The following is a 24318-nucleotide window of genomic DNA, read 5'->3' as shown; positions in this document are numbered from 1 at the left end:
TTCAATATATTTTGTTTTTTCATGGAACACAGGATTTGTAGCAATGTGAATCGCAGCCTGGTTATCACAAAAGAAAGGCACTGGTTTGATAACAGACACACCAATATCCTTGACTAAAGGAACAATCCACTTCATCTCTTTAGTTGCGTGAGCCATAGCTCGATACTCTGCCTCAGCAGATGAGAGCGAGACTGTATCTTGTTTTTTTGTTTTCCAGTCGATCGGAGACCCACCAAGTAATACAAAATACGAACTTAAAGACCGACTAGACTCTGGACACGAACTCCAATCTGATACCATGTAAAGTAGAATAGAATATAAATATTATTGTGTTGTATTTAATATGAGAATACAAGACACATATATATAGCGATAATATTAACATAATGTTAATACCCGAAAATGCTAATTTTCCTAAACACTTAATGGAAATATGCTAAGAATATCTTGAGGTTAACTTGCTCTTCAAGTATTTCCTTTTAATCTTGAGGATCTTCATGGGTTTCACAGTCTTGGTCCGTAAGATACATATTTTTCGGCCCGATATATTTCTGATAGTTGTTCTTATATCTTCTTGATGTGTCTAGTAGTCGTATGTAATCAATAAAATAAATGAAATGCTAAGCGTGTTATTGATCTCTTATCATATACATGAAATATAAAGAACATAGTAATTAACAAGACAAAGACAGAAATTATTTTATTTATTAGATGGGCTTGTCGGTGAGCCAATCTGAGAAGGCCTGGAGAGTGTTCATGTCTGCTCTATAGTGTTTCTGGGTGAACTCAAGCAACATAGACCAAGTGAAGTCAGGGTATCTCCTTCGTGTGATGCTGTTCAAAAGCTCTCTTGGTGGCTTCACTACTCTGTCTTTTTTCGGACACAAGAAGAACGCAAGTGATTTCCTCTCGCTCCGGCTGTTTACCACCGCCCGGTGCAAGCAGCTCTTGTATCTATTGTTCGATAGAGCCTACAAAACAAGGTTTAGTATAATACCGAAACCTAGCCAATAGTAGTGTATGTCTAACCAAGAAGTGGGATTTTTCTTTCGATGGTTACCATGAAAGTGTCACCGATATTGACCACAAAGGCCTTGGGGTTGGGACTAATGGAACGCCATTGATTTTCGACAAGGACTTGAAGACCATTAACATGGTCTTGGTGAAGGATGGTGAGAGAAGTTGGATCACAATGAGGTCCTGTTCCTAATGTAAGATCTGGTTTTTGACATGGAGGGTAGTAGTTCAGTCTCATAATCGAATCATTTTCTTCGAAAAACACTCTAAAGTAGTCTCGTGATACGCCTAAACTTAGCCCCAGAAGCTCCATGATCTTCAGTGACAAGAAACTCATTGCCTCACAGTACTCTTGATACACCTTCCTGCAAACACAAACCAATAATAACATAAGTCTTCTAATGTCACGGTACAGGGATTGAACCGGTTCGGTACAGAAAAAACCGGTTCTTGCTCTGCTTTTTTTAATCTTTCTAATAAAAGATAAAAAGCAGAGGAGGAAAGGACAAGGGACATGTTAAAGGTTTGATGTTTTTTGTTTTCTTTATCTTATAGTTTATTGCTCTGTTTTAACTTTTACCCTAGTGGCTCAAACTCATGTCCCAACGCATGGCAGAAGTAATCTTGAACAGTGTTTGGGCTGTTCTTGTCGTCGCAAAACCGGAAAGAAAGGGTTTCCTTCCATGGAAGCTTGGTGGAGAAGCGACCGGTGAAACTGCTGGCGTAGCCACAACTCTCACCGGGTTTTCGCTGAACCCTCTGTTTCTCAGAGAGAGGCATATCGAAGAAGCGGGCCATGTATTCATGAGCATCTGATATAAGCTCCTCGCTGATGCCGTGATTGACCACGAGGAAGAAGCCGTGCTTGCTACATGCCTCGGAGATGAGCCTGGAAGCTTCTAAAGTGGCAGAGGGAGAAGAGGAATTGGAGAGGAAGTCTTTGAGATCGATGAGGGGAACTTCAAGCTCGGGAGCTTCGGTGCAAGGTTTCTCATGGTCAGGCCAAATAAATTGGTCTGGGATATTGGGTTGGAGGTTAAGCATTGAAGGGTTGAAGATTAGTGGTGACTGACTATTACCAAGGCCTAGTTTTGGTGTGTGTTCTTGTTCTGAAGATGTTCTTACGCAGCTCACCGCCATTTCTGATAAACTTTTTGTTGATGAGTAAGTGATGCTAGGCGATACGGGAACCAAGGATCGTTGGAGTCTTTATATAAGCAAGCATTTAAGTCGGAGTTATTCTTGGGTTCACTCCCTAGGGTGAACCTAAAGATTCACCAACCAATAGAAAATTGTCATTTTAGATTTAGTATCTTTTAAATAAGGAAACAAATAACTTGTCAAATTATATTATCTTTTCAAAATAAAATTTAAAAATAAATAAAAATACTATATAAAAACGAATTAAAAATAATAATGTTGTCAACTAAACCCTAAACTCTAATACTAAACCCTAAACTCTAATCCTAAACCCTAAATTCTTGGGTAAACCCTAAACCCTTGGAAAAACACTAAACATGTTGTCAACAAAACACTAAACCCTAAATTCTAATCCTAAACCCTAAACCCTTGGATAAACCCTAAACCCTTGGGTAAACTCTAACATTTGGAAAAACAATAAACATTTGGATAAATTCTAAACTATAAATCTTAAACACTAAACTCTAAATCTTATAAATAAATATTTTTTAAAAATAATATTTTTTAGAACTATTGTTATTTTTATTTATTTAATCTTTTTATTTATTTTAAAAGCATAACATAATTTGGCAAATTATTTTGTTTCCTTAATTAAAAGATACTAGATTTAAAATGACAACTTCCTATTGGTTGGTGAACCTAAAAGTTCACCCTAGGGGGTGAACCCAAGAAAAAGTCTTTAAGTCGTATAGTGTTTTGGCTCACTGCTTTAATTTTTGTTTTATAAGAAGTACAAGACTTGGGTTCACCCCTTGGTGAACCTTTAAATTCACCACCTCTCTAATAACCAATTAAATTGCCAACTAGATTAATGATAAAATAATTTTAAAAATAAATAATATCATATTTAATAATGCTAATGTCACTATTTAATCTTTAAACTCAATTACCCTAGACCCTAAACCCAAATTTTAGACTCTAAACCCAAACCATAAACCTTAAACCCAAACCGTAGACCCTAAACCCAAACCCTAGACCGTAACCCAAACCATGAACTCTAAATCCAAACTTTAATTCTTAACCTTAAATATCAAAAGAATAACATCAATATTAATCTAAATATTTAAGGTATAGGCTTTGGGTTTTGTATTTACGTTTTGGGTTTAGAGTCTAGGGTATAGGTTTGGATTTAGAGTTCAGGTTTTTGGGTTTATGATTTATGGTTTGGGTTTAGAGTTTAAGATTTGGGTTTAGGGTATAAAATTTGGATTTATAATTTAGAATTTAGGGTTTAGAATTTGGATTTAGGGTATAGAGTTTGAATTTATAGATTAGATAGTGACATTAGCATTATTAAAATTGATACTATTTATTTTTTAATTATTTTGGTTTTTGAAAAAAATATTTAATATTTTTTAGTCATTAATTTAGTTGGTAATTTGGTTGGTTATTAAAGAGGTGATAAATTTAAAAGTTCACCATATGGGTGAATTGTCGTTATAATAATAAGTTTCTTTGGAAGTAAAGACTACGGCTAGAATGGGTATTTTGAAAACAAAACTTTTAAAAAATATATATTTATGTGTTATCGTCTTAAATTGTTTATCTACTCCAACATAATTTATTTTATTGAGCGAATTGAATTTTGCTACACTTTGGAACACAGTTTAATAGAGAACTCGACAAGTAACACACTTATATTTACTTTTATAATAGTATTTTGAGACAAATCTGTTTCGACTCACGTTTAGTTTTTTCGAAATATAGACTTTTTTTCTATAGATAAAAGAGAAAATATCAATTCTCTGTTTTATTCTACAATTAAAAATTGTCATTTTGTAAGAATATATTGGAGTGAACTTTTTTTCTATTATAAATTTTTTATTTGAAAAATAAAATAACAAAATACATCAAAAATGGTCTAAATATATTATCAATATTCACGGTAAAAAATGAGCTCCATCTCAAATATATTGGACAAAACTATTGGGCCAATGGAATTGTCACAAAAATAAAATAGTAACATTCCAACTTTGGATGCGAGTTATTTCCAACCATACTTCTAATATCTATGCATAAAAACAAATTTTGTAAAGACTATTAATCGATGAACGTGGATACTGGATTATAGGCATGGTTTTAAACTGGACATGTCTAACCGAACCAACCATGCCAAATGGAACGTCTTGTACGGTTTCTTTTATTAGTTAGAGTAAGTTTTTGAGTTGCTAAAAAAAAAGAGTTTTTGATAAATAATATTTGTATGTAAAATAAAACTTATCTTCAATTTTGTACATTCATTTGAAACGACTTATAAGGCTAAACGGATCTCTTGAATATATGTATAACTGTATAAGTTGTATAACTCATGGTAGATCAAAGTGACTTGATTATAATTTAGACCCCCTAGTATTTTTCAGACAAATACAAGATTGTGTAGTCTGTATATCGGGAACTGGAGTGATGAATATAAAATACGATAATACTTATAAAAGTACAAAACCCTGTGGATCCTTTAGGTGGGGGTTTGTTTTTATAGTTGGCAGAGACAAATTGTTCAAAAAAAAAAAAAAGTTGTTAGAACAAATGAGCTTCCCAAGGTTCTTTAGCTGTATATGAGAAGTGCTTGTTCCACATTGTTATTTTGCGTCTGCTTGGCTGTAGAAATGTAGTGCAAAAAGCTTCTTTTTTTTTTGTCACGAAATGCAAAAAGCTATTCGCTACATGTTAAATCACTGTTTCTATCTTTTGTGGGGGATTGGCCATGCATATATTCTATAATTAGAACCCAACTTTCTTTTTTACAAGTTGTGACAATATAAATGCCTAAATGGAAAAAGCAATGGGTAAAAGAAACGATGGAAAAGTAACAAAATGGGGACTCAAAGTCAAAGATAAGGAGGCCAACTACTTTACATTCCTTGCAACGAACCAAACAAAAAACTTCCATTGAGTGTCTTTTTTTTTTGGAACAACAGTGCAAAAAGAATAAGTGCTTTTTTTTTTGCTTTCCCGGATGAACTTAAAGGATTTTACGTACTTAACTGTTATAAGAAATGCTTTTTCACTGCCATATATATAATTTTTGCGAGAGTCTTACTTATTAATTGAAGGTTAGAGTTCGATATCTTATGTTTAAAATTTTGTTTTATTGTGATGTCGTTTAACTTGATTTTGGTTTTGTATAATTGTCAATTTGTCATCCACCTAAATTGACCCTACAGTTTAACGAGTCAAAGCTCTAAACTAAAGCTTGTCCTCTTTTTTAAGACACGATAATCTGTCATTTCCTACAATATTTCCTACTATTATCACACGAGACAAGTAACTTAATGACTTAAAAGAAAAAAAAATGCGGATATAGCGAAGGAGAGATAAGCAAAAGTAGGTTAAGATGATTAAACAAAGACTCATTTCCTTTTTAGCTTCTACACAGTAAATTTATTCTTTGATTACAAGTAATTCTAGTTTAATTATCTGAGTTTGGATCGTCATGGCTAAGCGAAGGAGCCCGCTCATGGGTTTGCAAGAGAAGAAACTGATGAATTAGAGAAGAGAGAAGAGCATGGTCGATCTGATCGGCTCAAGGTTCAAATGCTAGGGTCCATTTCCCATTTCCCTTTGATAAACTATAGAGCCATCTTTTACTATATAGTTTCTAATACATTTGAGCTAAACCGGGGCAAAGAAGTACTAACAACTAAAAGAAGGGCTGCTACAAAGGTGGGGACGACCAAATGTTTGTGTGTCTGTGTGTTTAATGTGCTAAGTGTTATCTCCTTAATTGCTACGGGAGATAGAGGGAGAGAAAGAGATGAGTAGGATACTGAAGGACCCAACAGGCCAACAATGCCTGAACTATAAAGGACACGATTAGACATGTATTTTTGTCGCAAATAGTAGTTCCAATTAAAATCCTCTTATTGATCCACTATAGCTTGTTCATACTTTTCATTTCTTGTCTCTGGCATTATTAGGTGGAGAAAAGAAAGATTGGTCTCTTACCTAATCACACTAGAAACTGGGGGTCATATATGTTTTCAAATAGATCTGTTTTTCTTTTCTTAGAAAAGGACATTACTCCATCCTCAATTAATGAGGCTGAAAGGAGGTCCTCGCTGTTTAAGTATGGGTTTATGCCATAAAATATTATTAGAACGACAAACGAGAGCATGAGAAAAATCTTTTAGTCACCACAAAAGCTAAGGCAGACTCATTTATATCAACTAATCTCATACTTAATCTATCTATATTAGCGTCTCAATATGGTAGTATTTTAATATGAAGTGTATGCAAAGACTTTTTCAAATTATAATGTAACCAAGTGATGGTTACCTAAATTGATATCGAGTTAATGTATGAGTCTACCTAGACCATTGTTCCATACTTCATTAGATTACGGAGATTAGTATGAGATTTGGCATGAAATTTTGTGATTATAATGAAAAAGTATGTATAAAATAAAAATACAATAGTAAAAAGACATAGCTAAGAGCAAAGTTGAGCCAATGAACAAAAAAAAGAGAAGTTGAGACTGGACTCTTGAGCAAGAATAGTAAACAACTAAACATTGACAAGTCCTAGTAAATTCAAAGACACTGAAGCTCTGCGATTCTTTTTTTTTTTTTGATCAAAAGCTCTGCGATTCTTTTACGCATACAAAAACGTTTGGAACATGTGGCCATGTTTGCAACTACCTATTGGGCTATTACTGTTCCCATGAAACAAAGGTTACTACCTTAACTTCTTTGAATTTGTAAAGTTAAAAAATCTAAAAGAAAGTGCAGGACTGCCGCACAAAAGCATTGTTATCTGTTTTTCTACAGCTATTGATATCATTACTAATATTAAAAATCAACGCAAAATAATATAACTTTATAATATAACAAAAGATTCAAATTTTCCGCCAAGTAAGAAAAACAAAGGATAAAAAGAAAGAACGAAATATAGTAGAGAACTTATACACTAACTTATTCTTGAATTTATGCACACGGAATCGATTCAACATCCAGAATTTGAAATATACATGTCCGGATAATATGAAAACAAGAACAAGTTGATTAAGACACGAATAGATCATTACACTAGACTTTCCAAAAGGTGCACTCTTCTCACTCTCACTCACGACTTTTAGGCAATCCTATGGACAACTCAGTTTCTACATCCAATATGTTCATGTTTCCATAACCACATGATGGTCCACTCTTTTCATTCTCTAGGCTCCTAGAGTGCATCCACAAGGTCGGCTCTTCAAACTGAAATGATAACATATGTTCCTAAATTCCATGGAAGAGGAAATTCAATATTTAAGAGAGGAAAAGTAAGGTCCGAATCTAAAGTTTATGCTTGTGCATTAATGAAGCAATGCGTATCCTTGGATTTTGTGTATGTTTGTGTTTACCATTTGTCGTAGACTACTTGTCTCGTTCAAGACCTCTTTCTCTCCTGAAATCTAATTGAGTAAAGTAGCCAATTTATTCACAAGAAGAACTAGAAAGAAACATGTCTGGATAAAAATGAAAACAAGAACCAGTTGATTAAGATACAATTGAACCAATTAGTAACAATACCTCTGCTTTTAGTTTCTTTACTGTATCTTCATTTAACTTAGCCTGCTAAAATCATAGAATCCAGAATAAGCTCATGATTTCAATTTCAACGTCTCACATTTTTGTTTAACACATTATTGACAAGATGTATAAAAAATTGTAATCCTGAGAGTCATACCTTTCTTGATCTTACGATAGTAAGGCTTTTCTCAAGTTTGATAGTTATCTCCTTGAGTTCCTCCACTGAACACGAATCCAAATCTTGCCCCATCAGTTTCCTTAAGATGTTATCGGAGTGAGTATACAATCACATATTGCATATGTAATTTTACCAAAAAAAACGAATAATACATATGTAATACATTATATATTTAAAGATCAGAAACTTACCGGCAATGTAGTTGAAGAAGCTCAATCTGGTCTAACGTTTTCGCCATTTCGTTCTTGAGCTCCTGCACAACTTGCTGTTTTTTTAGTCTCTCTGCCCCAAAATACTCTCTCCTATGTATCTCACATCTCTCCATCATCTTCTGCATGCTATATAGATTTTGCAAGAACCTCTTCGCTATTATTTATTAGCATATATAATTAATCCCGAAAACATTATCATGATCGACAAGAAAATTTACACATGCAAAATTCATGTGTTAAGAGACATGTTCCAATGTGAATGTTCGTCATGTCTCAAGTCATCTGTCCAATTAAATTAAATATATACACGTTTTGGAGACATATTTGTTCTAACATTTTTCTTTTCCTTTAAATGGTCAAATCAATTAGTAAACTCGAAACTAAAAACGAAACGAACATTTATTACAAAATTTTCGGTTGCTTATCTAAGCTACCTCAAATGTCGTTATTGGCAATTGCTAATAGAGGGGACGAAGATCATTAGTAGTAGTAGAGTTAACCAAAAGGCTACAATAATATACTACATGGTTTGGCATAGTTAATGATCAATGTTCTGGTTTGATAATCATTGTTGTACACTAGGTCGCTGGGGCATCATATCGCAATTTAAGATCTTTCAGTTAGTTTGGATTTAGTGTAAGAAATTCATTTACCTCTAAAAGATCAACACACTCAAGAGTCCTTAAAACTATACCTATATGACTAAAGTTTGAGACTATGGCACAAAGCACACGATATTGTCTCATACATAGTCGTTTCCTATTCTTAAAACGGCAGAATTGTACTTTAATGCATATCTTTCTATGGCATGACCAGTTATCACTGAGATTCTTTTATAATTACAATGTGTCAAGTGGTTTCAGCAGAAGTTCCAAGGTATACTAGGTTCAAAATTCAAGAACGCCTTTTTGGGAAAACCCTAAATCACTTGCTCGTGCTTGAAGAAAAACTTGATGTAAGGTAATCAATTAATTTTATTAGGTGTTAATTCATTAAACAAGATTAATCCATGGTACTTCAAAAAGAAATACTTATGACTAAAGAAAAAGAACATAGAGAAATACCATTACTGACTACAGAAAGACACAATATACACCGAAGTAGGCAAAAGCTAAACATCATAAACGATGATTATTGGATTAACGGTTGAATAAAGGATAGATACTTACTCGGAGCTAGCGAATTCATATAATCTTCCTTTCTGTGAAAAGACAATGGCCGCGACTTGAGCATCGCATAGAACTAAAAGCTCGTGAGCCTTCTTCAAGAGACCTTTCCTACGCTTGGAGAATGTGACTTGTCTGCTTGTCACGTTCTCGATCCTTTTGATCTCGATCTTTCCTCTCACCATCTTCCTGCCAAGATTAATTAATCCGTAAAACCCTAAATCTAATGAACATATTTTTTTTAGAAAGTGAAGAATAAGTTTCTTTCAGTCAAAAAAAAAAAAAGAATAAGTTTCTTTCAGAAAGAAGATGGACTCACTTGGATCTGAATTCAAAATCAAGAAATGATTTCTTGAGAATAGGAAGGAGATCTAAAAGAGAAGATCAGCTGAGAACCAAGTCAAAGGTGAAATAAACTCCAAAAATGCTGGAAAATCTGAGAAAATCAAGAAACCTCACAAAAACCCTTTTCTATAAATTTGACAAGATTCCCTTTAAAGAACAGAAACCTGTCGAGATCTAATTAAACAAGCTAACCAAGAAAATCTGTGATATGAACAAAGGAATAATTATATACAAGAAAAAGAAATCAAATGTATAAGGGGAAAGAACAATAAGATTGGTGAAAAGAGAAAAGGATGAAAGAGTCGTAAACTAGATCCCTCGATGATCTTTAATCTCCCTTACGTCAAACTCTCCTTAGTACTCTTTATGCAAGAGGCACAAACCCTAAGTCAACTAGTCGTGATTTTAGCTCATATGATGCAATAACTCTCAGATTAAAATAAATAAAAAAACTTTTTTCTAATGTTGATCCGATGCTCCTTCGATTATCCCCACGGTACAGAGGCAAAAGAAAAAAAAGGTATAAGTAATTCTGAAGCTTCTGATTGATAAATACCAATAAGTTTTTTTTTGCAAGGGTAAATCTCAATATACAAAGAGAACTACTCCCTCCGTTTCATATTAAGTGTTGTTGTAGAGATTTTTTTCCGTTGCAAAATAAGTATCGTTTTCGCATTTCAATACAAAATTTATTAATTTTATTCTGCATTTTATTTTTCTATTGGTTGAGATGTATGGGTAATGATGTTTTTGTATAGAAAATATGCAAAATTTAATGATTTCTTAATCCGTGTGCACAACTCTAAAATGACAATTATTCAGAAACAGAGGGAGTATATTTCACCATAAAAATTCCTTTTTACTGTTTCTTACGCTGTTTATAAAATTGGATTATTTAATCAACTGTTGCTGATATTGAAAAAAAAACAGTTCTATTTTTTTGAGGACAAAATACATAAAATAGCATATTGTAAAAACAATTGTGTAGAATATTCAAAAAGTTTGTACCAGTACTGTGTTGGCTTTTTCCATCTTGTATACTACCACTTCAGATGCTCTTTAAACTTCTCTGCTATTGTCCATATACCTCGTCAAGTTATGCTCAGTTTGATGTTCATCATGCGGAATAAGACTAACTTTGTAGAGTCAAGTGAGACTGTGTTTAGTTAAAAAGCCCGATGTGAGAAAAGGGACTAAGCCCAGCAACAGTAAGCCCATTATTAAATCCTAGATTACAAAAAAATGAAAATAATACGCCCACCGTGGGGGCTTGAACCCACGACCACAAGGTTAAGAGCCTTGCGCTCTACCAACTGAGCTAGACGGGCTTTTTGAATTACGATTCTCAGTCATAACATAATACAATACTTCCTATGTTCATTCATGCTCACTTCGCCGTGCAGCTTCTTTACTTCACCCCTTAATGCGCTAGTTATCTTCTTCAAACCACCCAAAAAATCTTTGAAAAACATTTATAGACAACTTTTAAAGTAACACTTGTATAAATAAACATATATTAACATTTCAGAATGCCAATAACAGTCATATCATCTAACAAGTAATAAAAAGGGAATATGGAGTCTTGTGAGTCTGTCCACGTAGAACAAAAAAATTGTCCAATGAAATGGTTTCTTTTTGACACGTCACAGAACATCTGCGAAATTGTGGACTTCTAATATTTTTTGATCCGTAAAATTGTATTGGTTTGTTTGTGGCTTAGATGCCCATTTCTTCAGAAACCCTAAGATGGATGATCGATTCTAGAATCACTTTCATTTTTCTCTACGCCAGTTCCTCTTTTCTAAGTGTAGTCGATCAATCGACACACTACTCCACTTCTTCTACAATCAATCATCCGAAATCAAACAATAATGAATTCATTTAGCCTTTATTCTTCTATATTTCTTTATAATTCTCTTTTTCTCAGATTTCGGATCAAAAGTTTCTAGACTCTCTCAAACGCATATCGTGATGAATTCCGAAGGCAAATCCACCGAGTCCAGCGATCTTAACTCGAAAAAATCAAACGGAAAGGATGGGATCTCCTCCGCCGAGCCGATCAAACGTACCGGCCAATCCGGTGTCTCCTCAGCCGTGCCGAAAAGCTTTTGTTGTTATCTCAGATCCGATTGTTGTAAGGCATGTCCTCTGAGAAAACACTAGGTAACATGGTTTTCAGTTGATAGAGGAACCATTTCGTTTTTGCTTTTTTTTTGTACCATCAAATAACTTCCTTTCTGTTTCTCTAGGAGTCCTTGCTGAGTTCTTAGAGCCAATTTTGAAAAAAGGTTTGAAAAAAGTTAAGAAGAAGAGGTAAAGTAGGTTTGCAATATATGTGTTTTAGATATTGCAGTGCTTATGGCATTAGTGATTTGTTTCACTTTTAGCCTGTGTTGCAGCTAAAACTCATGATTGTCTACATTGTATCTTCACATAACCATTTATTTCCATATCTACAGATGTAATATAGTGTTCATATATATACACATCTCACAGAATATGTTCTTACAGTTCTTACAGTTGTTGCAATTTGTTTATCTTGGTAAAATCCGAACGATCCAACTTGAGTAAACTGATGCAAAAGAGAACCTCCTCCAGGCGGCTAGAAAAGCATATGTCGCTGCTCTAGGCTTCACAGTCCAATGCGACAAGTGGGCTATTCGACTCCTCTTGGGTGAAATTCCATAGCGATCCATCTTCACTCACAAAGAAATGGAGAAGGCTCTTAGGCCATATTTCGAACTTACCAATGTAAGTGTCAATCTCAGCCATTCTTGCGTCTGTGACACTTTCTAGATTAAGCATAAGTTACTCTTATGGATGCTTTAGACCTCTTTTATTGTCCTATCCCAAGAACAATTTTCAGTCACGGCCAGTTGTATGTTGCTCTCTCACTTGATGATACGGAAGGCACAACAAGAAAGTAAGGTGCTACTAACATTGTTTATACAGAGATAGTAATCTCAGGACAAGTAAGACACTTACAGCCCTCCTCTTATTATGATAGTTCAAACGAAACAACAATATATATTATCCTAAACTTTCTCTGCTTTCGTTTCAGGAAACAGCTTGGGAGACCAGTCCATTTCTTACCATTCTCTAACCCAACTAACTACTGACTGTCATCAAAAAGTCCACCAAATATACACAGGTTTGTTCTCGAACGTTTATATAGATGAATATATAGACTACGTTCTCTTTATTGAAAACCCGCTTATGGTGTAATGCACAATATTCTTTACTCTTGAATGTTTAGCCTCAGTTACTGAGACATGGATGTTCTTATTAGAGCAACTTCTGATATTTTTAACAAAGCATACCAATAATGGGTAGAAGCAATTTATCATAAGTATTAACATCTGATGCATTCTCCTCAGTTATTTCGTACAGCCAATGTGAGAACTGATTCAGAGACAAATGTCTCACCACTGCGTTTTTGGAGGCTCTCTTTCTGCACATCTTAACCTTGGCGACTGGTATCATTCCTCAGCTACTGCAAGTTTATCACATCTTAATCTGTCATATTTTATCTCTTGATGTTACTCTGTTTTATGAATGCTTTTCCATATTTAGAGTCAAAGCTATATGCACATCTTGACAAATGGTGGTCGTGATTAACAGTTTTTTAGATTGCAGCTTAGTTTTAAGGTATTTAATATAGTATTTGAGAAGCGGTTCATTTTTGTCAAAACAGACAACATTTTCATTAAGTATAAAAAATGCTATTTTCTTAATGGTTACTCTGATAATCGATTAAGAAGTTCCAAAAACCTATAAAGCAAATCAATGAATATGATTCTCATTAACCAGCTACATCGAAGTTCTTTCTTAATTCCTCTCTCTCATTCGTTCCCTCATTTCTACAACACTATCCCACTTCTGAGAGTTTGCATATTTGTTAGACAACACTGTGCAAGTCCCCGCATCGTCTGGATCTGAGTTTTATGACCTCATTTTTTTAACAACAACAGAAGCCTTATTATATGATTCGATTGGTTTAAAAACTATGCACCCTAAAAAAACAAATAAATTAATAGTACAAATATTGTTGGTTAATTAAAACATAAGAATCCTGAAAAAAAATTAAATAATAGTACAAATATTATGATGTTTCTTACAAATCCACACAACAGATAATCTTTATAGATAATCTATATATATATATATATCAAACTATTTTAAACTTCCATGTCATTTTATCTTTATACAAAAGTTTTTACAAAAAAAAACTCACGGTATTAACCGAAAATATATGTTTTGACTCATCATCTACTTTTACGTAACGTTTCCTTCTTAATAAAGCTAAAATGATCCATAAAATGTGAAGTCTACCTTTTGGATTCCATCCGTCTATTTGATTATTTGCAGTTAAAATAATAAAATTAAACATTTTTAACATCAAAATAATTATAGCTTCAAATTTTAAAATTACTGAATAATTATTATAGGTCATCAAATTTACAGATTTAAATATTCAAAATGACCACACATTTAGAAATTATATATTTTTATGAAATAGTTTATTTACTTATTCTTCAAATAATAATTTTAAAAATCAATCAGAATCAAAACTATTTTAAAATTCCATGTCATTTTATCTTTATACAAAAAAATTTACAAAATAAAAATAAAACACACGGTAAAATATATGTTTTGACTTATCGTCTACTTTTACATAACGTTTCCTTCTTAATAAAGTTAAAATGATCCATAAAATGTGAAGTCTACCTTTTGGATTCTATCCGTCAATTTAATTGGTTGCAGTTAAAGTAATAAAAATCAAACATTTTTAACATCAAATAAATTATAGTTTCAAATTTTAAAATTACTGAATCATTTTTATCGGTCATCAAATTTACAGATTTAAATATTCAAAATTACCACACATTTATGAAATAAAGTTTATTTACTTATTCTTCAAATAATAATTTTAAAAATCAATCAGATGATGTATAAACAACTATATGAAATACATAAGATAATAGAACATTAATATTTTATTAAATATAGAGTATTTGAAATTTTAATAAAGATTTAAACATGAATACTAAAAGATTAATAGAAACTTTTAATATGTTTGCATATAAAATAAATATCCAAATAGAAATTTATTTGAAACAAAAAAATTATAAACTTTCAAAACAAAAAATGATAGAATATAGACACAAAAACTTAATTTATTTTATACTTTAAGGTTTAAGTTATATTTAACATTAAAATTATATAAATTTTATAGACAAATAAACCGCGCGTAGCGCTGTAAAATCTCTAGTATGGTATAACAAAAGCAACTCTTGACACTGGAGACAAGAGATATTGTGACAATGGAGAGAACCAGAATTTAACAGATTTTATTGAAACTGTTGAATTGATTCATAATGAAATGGATTTTGTCGATCTTATAAAAATTGTAGAGTTTGGTAAATAGTAATGATAGTAAAAGTTGAAGGGTCGAGTGTGGAATTTTGATAGTCGGGCCGGGAGGATTTAAAAAAAATGAAATCCACATGATTACTATTTTAAATTTCGCTGGCAAAAAAAACTTCTCTCTCGTTGCGAGTCAGTCTCAGCTCTCTCACGTTACTATTGTGACCGCTTCGGAGAAAAATAAGACGACACAAATAGAAGGGGGAAACTAGTGGTGATGAGAATAAATTACACAAATAATATGTTTTTAGAGGAAAGTAAAGATTGAAAGTGACGTGACACATGTTATATATTGTACGGAACTTGAGTACCTGACAATGGAACCACGTAGGGGACCAGTGGTAGGGATAACGTTTTACGCTGTTGATCCACGGTTTGGGATATTTTGACGGGCCCACGAGCTCCATTGTAGGACCCATCTTTCTTGTTTCGGAATAACCGTTTGGGTTTCTATTAAATTTGCGGTTTGCTAAAAAAAGTTGTTTCGGTTTTATACTCTACTTTGGGAACTTCTAGTGACGTCGAATGTCAATATAAAGGTGTGAGGATCATCTCAAACTTTTTTTTTTTTTGAGAGAAGATCATCTCAAACTTTTCCAAGATACTATATTTTAAATGTTTTGGGGAGTGCAACTTCCCCGATGAGCACGGCTCCAAAATAATATGAAGATTTGGCTGCAACAAAAGCATCTGATAAAGATCAGAGAAAGAAGTCTTGCTCAAACGGAGGTACCAAGGAGCTAAAAATAAAAGAATGGTGGATCTTCTTCTGGCAACCGACTGCAAGAAGAATTCAAGAGTGGCTATGAAAGTCAGAACATGTAAAGGCAAAAATTACATTCTCTATATGCAAAGAAGTGATAAAGCTGACTTTTTATTCAAAAGATGATAAAATATGTACAATTTGCATTTGTACTGAACTAGTGATCTCCCATGTATAAAAGTACATAAAGCTTGTCACCCTAATAGAATTCAATCACTAATCTAATTTATTTATTTTGTTTTCTTAATTAGGAGAAAGTACTTCTCATAGAATCTTAAAAATATATCTGAGCAATTGATTTCATGACGTATGAAGTTTTTATTTTCCTGATAACTTGTTTTGTTAATCTTAAAAAAAAACTTGTTTTGTAATTACTCCAAATAAAGGTTTGGGTTATTGATTTGATGTGAGATGTGAACCCACGTTTTGTTTATCTGGTTATTAAAACTTTTATCCCTCACGGAATTAAATGCAACGAGATCTTTTGCTATTCAAAAACAAAATATCTAAAAAAACAAACAAAATATCTGCAAGTTTTGCTATTTGAAAATGTCCCAATTTTTTATTATTTCACCAAGGGGTCTCAGAGATTGGCTGTGCTATGAAGTCCCAGAATCTTTTTCTATTACCAAAGTACATCAGAGCGTATTCTGCTATTTGCAGAAGTATTTGAACTTTTTATTTATTTAAATTCCTATTTCTTTTGTTATTTACAAAAAGCAGCTAAAACTATTTATATTTAGAACATTATATTAGTATCACTGATTTGTACTTTGTAAAATATAAATATATTATATGTATTTCGGAGTTGAATATAAATGTCACTATTCGTTGGCTAGGTAAAAGCTGACCAAGCTAATGATTCGTTGCACAGTCCTGCCGAAGAATTCTTATGCGAACAGAAGAGGGAGGAGAGTTCAAGCAAAGGTTCCAAGAGCAGAGATCTCGTCTCTGCAGGTTCAGAGTTCCTATCTCTGTATCGAGCAAAGCATAATATGGTAATAAATCAACGTCTTACATAAATCACCCGTGGTTTGTTTAGGTTTCAACTAGAAAAATGGATTCTGGCTTTAATTTTTAGCATGAAGAAGATTACCGTAGACCTTTTACCCCAATATAAATTCATGAGATTGAGAGGATAGAGAAGTAGGCGAAAATGTTTAAACCATTTATTTTAAATAAATTACAGTTGTTTCGCAGTTAATGTTTCTCTATACAAATTACAGTTAAATCGTACTGTAATATTCAATTTGCTTATTCCGCACTGCTTAAACCGATGTTACCATTCGGAGCCTAAATCTTTTATCTGTTCACAGAAATTCTTGTATTTCTGCTGTTAATAATAATAATATTCATAGCTAAGTTCAAAAAATAAAAAATAATATCCATAGCTTTTGAACTTTTATTATTTTTAGGTGTCTCAGAAACTTCTCGATGAACATGAGTAGCCAACAAGGTGGACTATCAGATTATAAATTTCTGAACTATAAAATTCTCTTACTATCAGATTCTTGTCGTAGAATCTGAAGTCTCACCAAATACATGAGTGGTTGGTTCATGACGATGTCTTAGAGTTTTTATTTTCCTTTAAAGAAAAGTTTTGGGTTATGGATTTGATGGGATGTGTGAATCCGCGTTTTGTTTATCTGGTTCATGTATATTGGGTTAATTGTCTCTTTATTAAAATCGAACGATATAAGTAGTAGCATGCATCGACTCTAGTCTTTTGTTGCCATCAAGACGTTTACCACTCACGGAAGTGCTCAAAGATATTTTGCTACCCGAAAGAAAAGAAAAAAAGTCAAAATATAGCAACTTCTGCTATTAGAAAATGTACCCAGAATTTGTATTATTTACCAAAGGGCCTCAGATATTTTTTTTCTATTTTACGAAGCATCCGAAACTTTTACGATTACCCAAGTACCTCAGATCGTTTTCTATCTAAATCTGAAATAATTTTTTTATTTAACCGCCTAATACCTTTGCTACATACAAACAGTTCTGAAACTTGTTTATATAGTGTGCTTATACTTGTCCTACTCACATACACACAAAACAACAAGTACGTTTTGATATTTTTTTCGGACAAGACTTGGGTTCACCCCCTATGGTGAACCTTTAAATTCACCACCTCCCTAATAACCAATCAAAGTGCTAACTAAATTAATGATTAAATAATTTAAAATTTAAATAATGTCATATTTAATAATGCTAATGTCACTATTTAATCCCTAAACTCAAACTCTATACTCTAAATCCAAATTCTAAACCCTAAATTTTAAATTATAAATCCAAATTCTATACCCTAAACCCAAATCTTAAACCCTAAACCCAAACCATAAATCATTAACCAAAAAATCTATACTCTAAATCCAAAACTATACCCTAAACTCAAACCCTAGACCCTAAACCCTAAACCCAAAACCTAGTCTCTAAACCCAAACCATAAACCCTAAACCCAAACCGTATACCCTAAACCCAAACCCTAAACCGTAACCCAAACCATGTATTCTAAATCAAAACTTTAATTTTTAACCTTAAATTTCAAAAGAACAACATCAATATTAATCCAAATATTTAGAGTATAGGGTTTGGGTTTTGTATTTACCTTTTGGGTTTAGAGTCTAGGATTTGGGTTTGGGGTATAGATTTGGGTTTAAAGTTTAGGTTTTTGGGTTTATGATTTATGGTTTGGGTTTAGGGTTTAAGATTTGGGTTTAGGGTATAGAGTTTGAGTTTATAATTTAGAATTTAGGGCTTAGAGTTTGGATTTAGGGTATAGAGTTTGAGTTTATGGATTAGATAGTGATATTAGCATTATTAAAATTGACACTATTTATTTTTTTAATTATTTGGTTTTTGAAAAAATTATTTAATATTTTTTAATCATTAATCTAGTTGGCACTTTGATAGGTTATTAGGTATGTGGTGAATTTAAAAATTCACCATAGGGGGTGAACCCAAGTCTTGTCCATTTTTTTCAGCATACCTAACTTTTGATATTTCTAGATTACCAGGAGGTAATCCTATATTTTCTGCTATTCATAATAATGCAAAACTTTTACTATTCATTAGATACCGTAGTGTTCCTTATAGTCTCTATATATACAATAATAAACATGACTTGGTATTCACAAAAGATCTATACATTTCATATTTACTGAATTGCCTGGACCTTTTTCAATTTAATATTTGCCAACTATGAAACATTGGCAATGGCTAGAACCAAATTTATACACTTTTCATACCTACTGAATTGCCTGGACATTTTTCTGTTCAATACTTGCCAACTATGAAACATTTGCAATGGCCAGAACCAAAGCAGCCCGAAAATTTTATCATTTTTAGATGTCTCAGAAACTTGTCAACTACAATATTTGTGGTTGGTTCAAAATGAAATTTCTTTGTTGCATAGGAGGGCCAGTAAGATGAACACAAAAATACTAGCATTTGATAACACAAATTGCTCAAACATTTACACTCGCTTCCACATTACCAAAAAAAAAGATTCCCATAAAAAGGTAGAATCAGAGAATCCAAAGAAGTATTATACAAAAAAGGAATTTAAAAATCTTTGTACTTAATAACTCCAAAGGGACACGTCAGCATCTCCGTCGAAGTCACAGTTATGTTCAGATTGTACGGACGGCAGCGGCAAAAGCATCCCTTCCGCCATACTAGCCAACAAAGACGGCATCCCGAACATGGACTCCTCGTCCATATAAAACTCATCGTTGTTTACCTCCGTAAAAATAGCCTCCACGATCGTCTCCTCCAAGTCCAGGCCATGATCCGTCGTCGTATCATTTATCTCAGCCTGAAAAGCCACCGCGGCTTCAGCAGCCGCCTTCTGTATATCCTTGGGGCATGTTGTCTCCGGGATACGGAGCCGCCAAGCCGAGTCAGCGAAATTGAGACATGCGGATTTGCCGCGGAGGGCTATGGCGGCGACGTCGTGGGCACGCGCTGCGATCTCGGCGGTTAGGAAAGTACCGAGCCAAATCCTAGATTTCTTGTTTGGCTCCCTCACTTCACACACCCACTTACCTGAGTTTCTCAGACGAACTCCTCTGTATATTGGGTGGCGCGTCTCTCGAAACTTCTTACGACCAGCTGGTTTCTTCGGACAGCTCGCGGCCAGCTTCGGACAATACTCTCCGCCTAATGTAACCGGAGACTCGTACTCGGAGCCCAACATTTCGGAAAAGGTAGAAAATGTGGTCATTGTTGAAAACTCTTTATGAAAAAAAAAGTTAAACCTGGATAAGGTTTAGGTGTAGTAATAAGTAACTACAAAGATCTATGTTTTTATAAATGTTTAATTTATCTCTCAGGTGGATTCTAAAGTTTGTAGTTCGATACAAAGTTGGGAGTGAGAGTTGGTGTTTATATAATTATATTGGCCTTTGGAACTAGAGGGGAACACGGAGTTTCTGGTTCCTGGAATGACAAGTGGACATGACACAGCTAACCGATCCCACGGCTTGTGTATGCGCTGTTCTTATTCACTAATAATTTTACAAGTGTCCTATTGACCCCACAAGAAATGACTTTTAACTCTTCACTCGTTTTCAAGTACCATAGTATTATTTTTTTCTTTTTAACTCTGTGCGAGTGTGTGGCTGTGTTTGAATTGTGTAGGACAACCGGTATGTAACTATTAACTCCCATGAATAAACAAAGATGGGCCAAAAAACGATATTTTAAACAAAGATGGACCCTTTTTTGTCAACCATCTAGAAAATAATGGGCACAAACGATATGCAAAGCAGATATTTTAGTGCTCTCTTTTTGTTTTCTTCCTTGATATTTTAAGTGCTTACTCTGTGTTTTCTTTTAGTCAACAATCTCCATGATTTTTTCCTTTTATTGGTATTTCAATATCCTCTATATGTTTTCCTTGACACAACTATTCCTATAAGGTTTAACATTCCAACGATTATGGTTTCGAGTATCCAAAAACTTGCCCAACAACTTGTTATGATGATAACTCTCGTTGGAATGTTTATGATTACAGACTCTTTTCTTTTCTTTACTTCTTGTATAGGTCTAATAAATGAAAGTGCTATTACAAAGCATCATTTAAAAGAAAATTTTGTATCTAACCAACATCGTTCTTAGGCTAATGCAGAACAAATATCTATATATAGAGAACAATTAGGATAATCCAAACAAACGTGACAACACATCGACAACAAAAATCAGTCGAAGAATATATATACACGGTGATAGCGCGGAAGCGCTATTGTTCTTTCCTCACATGCAATAGACTTTCAACATATTCATATAGCATTGATCGAGAGTAGCCCACAAGACAATAGCCATTTGAGATAAATTCAATGACGTTATTTCAAATCAAATGTAATTACTTCTAGTTCGAGTGATAATGTGATATAAGATTAACATAAAGTACTTAAAAGACTTTTCACTTATATAATATTAATATATATAGCCAATTGATTCAATTAAAGTTTGACATTAAATGATCAAATCATTCACACATTCACAAAGTAGAAGACAAGTGATTAGGCTTTGATTGAAAAGTATATATGGCGATAATAAATTGGAGTAAAACTGTTTTCCACTCCGTTACTCTTATTTTTAACCAATCAGGTGTAAAGTATTTTTTCACCTATTAACGCCAAAGTGGAAAAAATAAACTAATATGTTACTCTAATAATAATGAGAAGAAAAGTTTTACTCCCAGTTTCGCTTTTTAATTTCCTCCTCTTTCAACATTTTTCATCCCACCATTTTACTCTATTATTTACAATCAAAGCCTTAATTGCATTGATTTTTTCGGAACATTTCTATCTCTCTTTCTTTTATGTCTTTTCAAAGGAAAAAAAACTAGGTGAAATATCTCAGCTTTGAAGTTGCTCTAGTTCTAAGTGATAGAAGATTAAAAAGGAGAATAAAAACAGCTCCACCAGAAAATATTCAACAAAAATTCACTTATATATAACATTAAGATGACTTATTGATTAACTAAATTTCAACTTTAAAAAGATCAAATCACTCGCACATTCACAGAGTAGAAAATAAGTGATTCTACTGCATATTGAAAAAGACAGAAGATTTTTCTTCTACCTATCTATCTATCTATCTCTTTTTTCTTTTTTTTTGGAACACTATCTATCTCTTTTTTTTAATGTCTTCTCGATGAAAAAAATAATTAGATGAAATATCTCGTTTGAAGTTTTCCCAATTCTTTTTGTTTTCTATTTTCTATATACAATATAAAATCACTTATGTTTCATTCTATTGATACTGATCTAATAGTGATTTTGAGTAGGTAAAACAATTTAGTAAGTACATAATTATGATTAGTTATGAGTTTACATAAAAATATAGCATTCGATTGTGTTTCTCTTATCTCCAGCATCTGCTTCTTAAAGTACTAAAGTTGTATAATATAATAATATAGCTAGTCTAAGATGAATTGATAAAATAATTGACCACCATCAAAATGCAAGCATGTAAAAATGCATAGTTTCGTCTGAGCCAAAGGATTAGACCGATACAACAGCAAATTAAACATCACCGAGCCAAAGGATTAGACCGATACAACAGCAAATTAAACATCACCTCAATTTCAAAGTTATATCGATAAAATATCTGAAATCAAAAATAATATATCTATGACAGAACTTGTGGTTCAAACCTAAATCACGTGGGTGCGAGTATTTAAAGCCGGACGTTGAATCAAACGTACAAGATTTTCTATTCTTACTATAGATCCAAAAGATAGTTTCTCTCTTTAGAATAATATCTTCCTAAGTAGCATGGACAGTGAAAACAAGAACCGGACCAATAAAAAAAACAAAAAGAAACTGAACAATCAATTTTACTGTAAAATTAAACATAAAAAGTTAGAATAAGACTTGGATTCACCTTCTGCGGTAAACTTTAAAATTCATCTCAAAAGTGTTAGCACTAATCAAAGTGCTATGTAAGATTAGTAAAAAAAATGAAATAAAATTAAAAAAAAGGAAAAAAGGTGAAAAATACGTCGACTAATTTTTTTAACGCCATCCATGGTTTCTTCTTCATCATCCACACAAATAATTAAAAGCTTTATTTATAAAATTGGTGTCTACAATCCTCTACCCTTTTATACCTAAATCTAAACTCAAAACACTGAACACTAAACTCTTGGATAGATCCTAATGGAATGCTAAGTATTATTCATTAGAATATGTACAATACATGGTTTTTTTTTTGAATTGAATGTTAAATTTAATTAAAAAAAAAATCTTGTTACAACTATGTGTGTTCTTTTTCTAAGCTTTCTATACAAGAAATAGAAATGAATTCAAACTTTTTTGTTTCAGATCTTTGTTTCAAATCTTCTTCCTCCCTCTTTTTTAATCTTCCTTCTCAAGATAAAATGCATGGTTTTAAGATTCAACACTCTCGTTTTATCTCTTAGTATTTCCTATCATTATTTTCTTCCACATTAATCATTCAACGCATATTCACTTTTGTATATTTCACAGTTTTCTTTAATTAACATGGAGTAATCATCGATTTCTTTGGATGTTTTCGGCGGACTTTCCGATGGATAAAATCCATATTTTCGATGGACGATTTTTAGATGCTAGTCGAGAATTTCTCGAAGGCATCCGAATATCAAAGTCATAAAAAATAAAAAATAAATAATTATTTTTAATATCTAAATTAAAAACATATTTTTATTTACGATAATAATTTGGTATAAAAAAGAAAATAAACTATTTAATTTGTGATGAGGTTATTAGTTTGAATGAAAAAAATATTTTTTTTTATAGAAAAATGACTTATTTTGTCGGTGGACATATATTGTCTTGCAACCAACTAGTTGAACATACTTAACTCCATTTAATTACATATGCTAATTAATTCAATTGCCTCATACAATATACCCAACGGTTGAATAAAATATATTAACACCCAGATAGTCTAACAAAACATGTCTCTCGACTTAGCAATTCTCTTACCTTAATTACTATACTGACAATCGTCAGATAGAAAAAAGACAAAATACGAGGGAAAAAGGATTAATAACGTCGCAATTGTTTTAATCTTCAAAAAAAAAAAAAAGGAGTAATAAGTAATAACGTGAAGAAAAGGAGTGATAACGTGAAAAAAATGACAATAAAATAATAATAATGAATCTTGAGAAAGTAAACTTGAGACTGACGGAACTCGACAGTGAGAGGGACCAGAAAAAGAAAGGTAGGGACAGTGCTTCCGCTGTTAGGCCAACGTTACTAGACACCATTTTTTCTGTTTTTGTAATTAATCTCTACTAATAATTTAAGGAAAAATTACCGAAACAGAGCAAAAATTCAACATTATTATCTTTATAATATAAAACTATAATTTAGTTATTTTTTTAGTATAATTTTTTTCATAATCCCAAAATAACTCTTGACTAATCTAACTAAACACATTAAACTAATATATTTTTAAAAAAATTAACTAAAAACGTTTTCAGAAAGAAAAAGAAAAACTAAAA

At 32.6% G+C, this 24318-nt stretch overlaps 3 protein-coding genes and 1 non-coding gene across 4 annotated transcripts; all 4 read right to left on the bottom strand.

Moving 5' to 3' along the window:
- Nucleotides 1-609: 609 nt before the first annotated feature.
- LOC130494804 (gibberellin 20 oxidase 1-like) lies at nucleotides 610-2228 on the bottom strand. The gene is made up of 3 exons (XM_057006814.1): nucleotides 1598-2228; nucleotides 1061-1382; nucleotides 610-971 (listed from the first exon to the last, which is right to left on the bottom strand). The coding sequence occupies exons 1-3, from the start codon at nucleotides 2155-2157 to the stop codon at nucleotides 708-710; spliced, it is 1146 nt and encodes a 381-aa protein (XP_056862794.1). The 5' UTR covers nucleotides 2158-2228; the 3' UTR covers nucleotides 610-707.
- A 4838-nt stretch (nucleotides 2229-7066) lies between these two features.
- LOC108853082 (MADS-box protein AGL71-like) lies at nucleotides 7067-9471 on the bottom strand. Its single transcript, XM_018626544.2, has 6 exons — nucleotides 9287-9471; nucleotides 8097-8243; nucleotides 7885-7984; nucleotides 7728-7769; nucleotides 7559-7609; nucleotides 7067-7412 (listed from the first exon to the last, which is right to left on the bottom strand). Exons 1-6 carry the CDS (start codon nucleotides 9466-9468, stop codon nucleotides 7275-7277), a joined length of 660 nt encoding a protein of 219 aa, XP_018482046.1. The 5' UTR covers nucleotides 9469-9471; the 3' UTR covers nucleotides 7067-7274.
- A 1411-nt stretch (nucleotides 9472-10882) lies between these two features.
- On the bottom strand, nucleotides 10883-10956 carry TRNAK-CUU (transfer RNA lysine (anticodon CUU)). The gene has a single exon. It is a non-coding gene; the product is annotated as a tRNA-Lys (tRNA).
- An 8291-nt stretch (nucleotides 10957-19247) lies between these two features.
- LOC130511027 (dehydration-responsive element-binding protein 1A-like) lies at nucleotides 19248-20194 on the bottom strand. Its single transcript, XM_057007806.1, has one exon. The coding sequence runs from the start codon at nucleotides 20041-20043 to the stop codon at nucleotides 19399-19401; it is 645 nt and encodes a 214-aa protein (XP_056863786.1). The 5' UTR covers nucleotides 20044-20194; the 3' UTR covers nucleotides 19248-19398.
- Between the last annotated feature and the right edge of the window lie 4124 nt (nucleotides 20195-24318).

Source organism: Raphanus sativus, chromosome 4, assembly GCF_000801105.2.
Source record: "Raphanus sativus cultivar WK10039 chromosome 4, ASM80110v3, whole genome shotgun sequence".
Classification (NCBI taxonomy): Eukaryota; Viridiplantae; Streptophyta; class Magnoliopsida; order Brassicales; family Brassicaceae; genus Raphanus; species Raphanus sativus.
Note: the sequence above shows the minus strand (reverse complement) of the source record. Positions and strands in the feature narration are given on the sequence as shown.

What these genes read in the sequence shown, in the direction of transcription:
- LOC130494804 (XM_057006814.1), bottom strand. Translation starts at nt 2,157, where the DNA reads ATGGCGGTGAGCTGCGTAAGAACATCTTCAGAACAAGAACACACACCA. An exon ending in CATGAGTTTGAGCCACTAGG is followed by an intron (nt 1,383 to 1,597) that starts GTAAAAGTTAAA and finishes TTGTGTTTGCAG; the next exon opens with GAAGGTGTATCAAGAGTACT. An exon ending in ATATCGGTGACACTTTCATG is followed by an intron (nt 972 to 1,060) that starts GTAACCATCGAA and finishes CTTGTTTTGTAG; the next exon opens with GCTCTATCGAACAATAGATA.
- LOC108853082 (XM_018626544.2), bottom strand. Translation starts at nt 9,468, where the DNA reads ATGGTGAGAGGAAAGATCGAGATCAAAAGGATCGAGAACGTGACAAGC. An exon ending in TAAAGAAACTAAAAGCAGAG is followed by an intron (nt 7,610 to 7,727) that starts GTATTGTTACTA and finishes TTACTCAATTAG; the next exon opens with ATTTCAGGAGAGAAAGAGGT. An exon ending in CAAGTAGTCTACGACAAATG is followed by an intron (nt 7,413 to 7,558) that starts GTAAACACAAAC and finishes TTATCATTTCAG; the next exon opens with TTTGAAGAGCCGACCTTGTG.
- LOC130511027 (XM_057007806.1), bottom strand. Translation starts at nt 20,043, where the DNA reads ATGACCACATTTTCTACCTTTTCCGAAATGTTGGGCTCCGAGTACGAG.